Source organism: Musa acuminata, chromosome BXJ3-4 (assembly GCF_036884655.1).
Source record: "Musa acuminata AAA Group cultivar baxijiao chromosome BXJ3-4, Cavendish_Baxijiao_AAA, whole genome shotgun sequence".
Classification (NCBI taxonomy): domain Eukaryota; kingdom Viridiplantae; phylum Streptophyta; class Magnoliopsida; order Zingiberales; family Musaceae; genus Musa; species Musa acuminata.
The window spans coordinates 4,807,082-4,812,723 of record NC_088352.1 but is presented as its reverse complement, the minus strand read 5'-3'; the positions used below and the strand labels follow the sequence as shown (position 1 = coordinate 4,812,723).

Sequence of the window (5,642 nt, the reverse complement as noted above, 5' to 3'; positions counted from 1 at the left end):
TATATATATATATAAGATAGAAAATCCATGCATATATATATATATATATGAAAAAAATAATAATTGCAGCTAATTATCATTTGTATTTTAGTTCAAACCTTAAATAATATTAAAAAAATTTATAATTATAAGAAAATAATGATATTATAGATCTTTTATATTTTGGTACATTTTTAAGTCAGCATTATATGCTAATGTAATTAGCCATGATTAGCTTAAGTTATATGGATGGATGTCAAAGAAATGAATGGAGGAATACAAATAAAAAAAAATCAAGATATGTTAGGGCAAATATGCATATTAAAAAAATTCATTAAATATAATATTCAATTTTGATGATTTAAAAATGGAGGAATATGATAATTGTCAGGTTGATTACAGAGGATAAAGCTCACAGTAACAGAAGATTGGGATAAAAGGGTTTCTGCAAGTTTCAATGATCATAACATTCACTGTATGAGAGGAAGAGTATAATACCTAAACTTACATCAATCGAATGTATTTTAATAGATTGAAAGGCAGATTTTACTCATTGACAAAGGCAACAGTCATCATCATATGAGACTTTCCCAAGATTCTGTAAAGGCCTCTCACCACTTCCTGAGGCAATACAATCTCTTCTTGGAGTAAGCATTGCAGGCTATAAAATTACGCAACCACGAGCCAGCAATAGTTTCCTTAAGAGGCCTAAGCAGAGCTTCATCATAAACATTCATTGAGAAGCAATTTGTAGACAGCAAAATGAACAAGTGTAAAAATGTTCATACAGATTCCATATTTCCATCAACACACAACTTTTAAGTTACATATTGACAAATGTAGCAGTGAAGTTCCTAGTGGCAGTTGAACAGATAAGCTTGAAGGTGGACCCTTGCCTCCGCTGCGGCGGCTATGGACTCTTCATTGGGGTTCTCTTTTGCGGTAGCAACAGCTGCAACATAGGCAATTCTTGCCTCTTCCATCTTCTGCATGCCATTCTCGTCAATGTCATCCTGTTCAAAGCAAACCTAATTATGTTTGTGAAAAATAGTAAGTTTTTTCATTTTAAATAATGGTCGATTTAGAAAATAATAACTGTATACGGAAGCTTATCAACGGGTTGAGAAATACAGTCTTACTATATATGGAAACATATCCATGGGTTGAGAAGTATTGTTGTCGTCCAGAGATGCATCTGGGCATGTATTTGATAATTCATCAAATAACTTGGTAAATGCAGCAATCTCAAAACTTGTAGAGTCCAGAATTCCCTGAAGTTCCTCAACTTTTTTGTTTGACTCTGTGACTTCCATCTCTAATTTCTCCAAAGCTGCTAGCCTTTCATCAAGCCTATTCTGTATTTCAATAAAATAGGCATTTTAAGGAAGGTATTTTATGAACATTCATGATTCTAAGTTCATAATGAGATGGTAGATCGTCAATGGAAGTCTAGTTAAGCTTTAACAACGCATTCTGACTTGTGTCCAGAAGAATCATAGAATGAACAATGACGAAAAGAATAATGTGAATGTAATTCCAAGGAGACAATTTTTTGAAGAATACAAACACTACCAGATAGAAGCCAAACAAAAATAATGTGGTTCACACTATCACCATGCTTTGAAGCACATAAATGGCCAGAGACTATCACTCCAGTGTTGCATATTACTTACATCCCAACCTAAGGATCCTCTTGTGCCAAAAGTGGTGCCTCCCCACTGTTGCATTGTACTCTTAGACGAGCCTCTACCAAATACCTTTTGCAGGCTAAAATTTACACCTTGTCAGTCAGTCCGGAGAAATACATGTTCCCCCAAACTCTCTCTCTCTCTCTCTCTCTCTCTCTCTCTCTCTGTCTCTGTCTCTCTCTGTGACACACACACACACACACACACACGAGAGAGAGAGAGAGAGAGAGAGAGAGAGAGAGAGAGAGATCTATCATGTAGCATGGTGACCTACTAGTAAAAAATAGCAAGAAGACACATAATTAGATTAGTGACAATGAAGTATCACAACCCTAAATTTGCTAATTTATGAACTCCTAAATAATAATTGTTTCTATTAGCACAATACAATGACTTTTTGGGATGCTATGGGAGAAAGAAAAATAAGTTCCTGCTACCAATAGACTGGCTTCAAATACTAACACTAGTTTTCATCAAGTTTGAGTCCAAGATAACATCTACTTATGTTGCATGTTGGATCATGCTTCCATCTTTTAATGTATTCTACAGAAACATATTCTGCAGGCATTTCTGTTAAATTATGTCTTTCCATGTAGTGCAAAAAATATTTTGTCTTTTTCTTCTGCTACATAATCAAGTCTGGTTGTTGGACTAAACAATAAGTAAAAAAAATTCTTATATGCAGATATTTTTCAAAGATCTCTGGCAAAATCGGTTCATCCGGCAAGAACATCTGTGCCTGACAGTGAATGAACTGTCATATATCAAATTTTACATACAGAGCAACTATTAGTTTTAACTAATTATTTTGCTCCCCGGATAAACATGACATATAAACCACATAGATAGAATACCATTTATATACTCTTCAATCTTCATAAAGTTGCACATGGAATGTACGCAATAGCAACATCAAATTAGTCTTCACTAGCACATAATGAATGTATAATACATGCTTGATAGGCATAGAATGTAAAAGCCAGATAGAATATCAAATTGATAAAAGCTGGAAAGGAATAATATTAGAAGTTGATAACAAGAAAAAGCAACATATGAAAATGCACATAACTAACCCATCAACTCAATGTTTGGCAATAGAGTTTTCATGACAAAGCAAACACCATTTCACCTCTACAAAATGAGAAGTGGGAGATCAACAATAGTTGGAGATAATTAAATTACTAAAGGTATGCCTACCATCATAGATAGCTCATAGCTGGATGTCATAATTTAATCAAACCAATCAACAAATGGCTAAAGCCATCCAGGTGAAAAATGAAGAGAATGACAGCATATGTGTGCCAAGATATATACCTTTGTATTAGTCAGTTGCAAATTTGCATTTGTAATCAAAGAATCCTTCTCCATAAGTTGCTCCTTCAACTCATTGACTGTAGCATTAGCTACATTCATCTTGTTCAATGAGTCTTTTAAAGATTTTAAAGCTTCATCTTTTTCCAGCAGCTTTTTGTGGAGGTCATCCAATTGTTCCTGCAACAACTTCAGCTCTTCCACATTCTTCTGGACATCTTCAGCTGTCAGTGCACTTGATGAGAAGAATCCAGAGGCACCATCTAGTTTATCTGATTCTTTATTTGGGCCATTGTTTCCATGATCACTTCGCTTCTTAAAGGAACAAGTTTGAGCTGTTATCCTTCCATTATGGTCAACAACCTACATTTTGACAATATAAATTTGTTGAATCAAGTGCTTCTAGTGTCTGTGATCTTTTTTACTGTAGGAAGTTAGGCCAAAGGGTAAAATTTTTTGCAAGGACTAAATATTTGGGAGTAAATGACAGTCTAGCAAAGCCTTCGACACAGTCCCCACACAAATCTAGAAAATGAATTAAGATTAAGCACTGAATACTGCAAGAAGTAGAGATATTGTTTGCTAATCTTTAATTTGAACTGTCATAAAATTCTCACTCATGCATCAAGCCAAGAATGAATTTTAATCAAATAGCAAGCTATTATATTTGCACTGCAACAACACATTCCCTCTTCTTCCACTTGGGGATTTCTGCATTTGACCATGTTGATATGAAGGGGAAAATAACGGAAGCATAAATTATTGACTATACCATAATCCTGCACAGATGATTCAACTTTCTTTGGGGGAATCATTAGTCACACGAACTGACATCCCAGATCAGGGTTCATAATTCACATTGCAACAGGCACTATCATAAAGCAACGGATGAACTATCAAATTGCACCTACTAACAAGTAAAAATATTAGTAAGACCTTTAGCAAAAATTATATGTCATTCCTGGAATAATTTACGTTTTTCGTTAAATTAGAATAAGAAAGGACGATTTACCAATTATCAAACAAGTAATAAATTTCCAAACAAAAACATCATCTTTGAAAATAGTAAAGGAAGGATGCCATGACAGAGTCGCTTCTTTTCATCGAAAGCACTCAATTCACATTTGACCAAATACTAAGCTTCAGGTGTCATTACACACTGTTCTCGAGTCAAAATTGAATCTTTTAAAGTACTATTATAACGCATACAAGTGATTAGAAAGGGGAGAAAAGGGAAAAATAAACTGCAAGGCCACACCTTTCTCGGGTGGGAAGGAGTGGGGGTGTACACCAACGACGCCCGCCGCTTAAACGAGGGATTCGGCCTACGATCCTGCCACAAATCCACAGAAGCCCTTAAACAGAAGGAGCGGAAAAGAACAAATACGAAAAGGAGAGCGAGGAGAAAGGAAATCATAGGAAAAGTAAGGAACCATGAGCGACTCGACGAGCGGAACCATGTCGACGAGGTTCTTGTAGAGGACCCGGTCAACATTGCTGCCTTCTCCCCCAGAGGCATTCTCGAAGGACGAGCACTGAGAAGGAGGATGAAGTGGCGGCGAAGACGAGGAGGAGTTCGCGTGCATCTGCGGCCGCTTCTCCGCCTTCCGAGCAGCTCCGACCGACGCCATCGCCGTACACAGAGGTGCGTGTATCAGTCAGAGAGAGAGAGAGAGAGAGAGAGAGCTTTTTCTCTTCATGGTGACACAAAACTAGGAAGGAGATCCATTTTGGAAGAGACATACCCACATCATATACCTGTTCGATGACTGGGAGAAATATCGGAGCTCGATCGGGACCCATCTGTAAGGCCCACATGTCTTCCAATCACATAGCGGACGACGCGTGCCCATTTGCGATGCGTGGTACGGAAACATATGCTTAGTTTGGTTGTCGGGGCAGGCCGCGACGCGGCTACCCCATTTGCGGTGCAGCTCACGCTGTTTGGTTTTAATGAGGGTTCAGGAAACCGGAGCTAACTGTTGGTACGAGAATGTGGGCCCAGTTCTGCAACGGTGTGTGATGATGACTGAGTGGCTGGGAAGGTAAGCTAAAAAGTGGGAAGGCTGACAGCCGATCACGAGCTCCACCTCCGAAGTGTTCAACAGGTGTCTTTTCAAATTAAAGTGAGTGTTTCGTTTAGTCCGCCAAAATGCTGTACCCGCAGACTCATTCCATGCGTCCGCGTTTCCGTCTCAGGAATCAACGCCGCATATTTCAGGTTTGCTAGAGAGCCACGTAGGATGGAGGCGACGTCGGGGAGGAAATTGGGGACCAAAACATTATGCTATTGACTCAATTTTTGACAGTTTTTATATTAATATCTTTATAGAATTTGTAAATAACGTATTTACCCTTATAAATTATAGTATGCATGCCTCTTTTAATTTTAATATTTTGCACATATATCTCGTATTTTATTATCTATAAAAAAAACTTAAATTAACATCTTAAATATTGCTCGTATAATGATATACCTAATGTTCTTAACCAAAAATTAAGGGTTCAAAATTTGAAGTAACACATTTCTAAAATATATTATAAAGTCTTCGGCTCGAATATTACTTCGTTACTTACCCTTTGTAAAAAAAAAATTTAGCAATTTCCAACTACACTTAAATTTATTAATCTAAGTTAAAATATGTTAACATATTGTATACCTAA

General features: G+C 37.0%; 1 protein-coding gene across 2 annotated transcripts; it reads right to left on the bottom strand.

Annotated features, from left to right (window-relative positions):
• Positions 1-673: 673 nt before the first annotated feature.
• LOC135636213 (protein MICROTUBULE BINDING PROTEIN 2C-like) lies at positions 674-4,690 on the bottom strand. Of its 2 annotated transcripts, none has more exons than XM_065147838.1 (5): positions 4,412-4,690; positions 4,237-4,311; positions 2,982-3,341; positions 1,119-1,334; positions 674-1,007 (listed from the first exon to the last, which is right to left on the bottom strand). In XM_065147838.1, the coding sequence occupies exons 1-5, from the start codon at positions 4,607-4,609 to the stop codon at positions 834-836; spliced, it is 1,023 nt and encodes a 340-aa protein (XP_065003910.1). In that variant the 5' UTR covers positions 4,610-4,690; the 3' UTR covers positions 674-833. The 2 variants fall into 2 exon arrangements, with proteins under 2 accessions (XP_065003910.1, XP_065003911.1); XM_065147839.1 differs by having other exon boundaries at positions 674-992; positions 4,412-4,687.
• Positions 4,691-5,642: the final 952 nt, after the last annotated feature.

Bases quoted from the DNA above. Each gene is read 5' to 3' on its own strand.
- LOC135636213 (XM_065147838.1), bottom strand. From the start codon at position 4,609: ATGGCGTCGGTCGGAGCTGCTCGGAAGGCGGAGAAGCGGCCGCAGATG. The intron at 1,335-2,981 runs GTATATATCTTG...ATTGAAATACAG, and splicing joins TGCAACTGACTAATACAAAG to AATAGGCTTGATGAAAGGCT. The intron at 1,008-1,118 runs GTAAGACTGTAT...AAACATAATTAG, and splicing joins TGGATATGTTTCCATATATA to GTTTGCTTTGAACAGGATGA.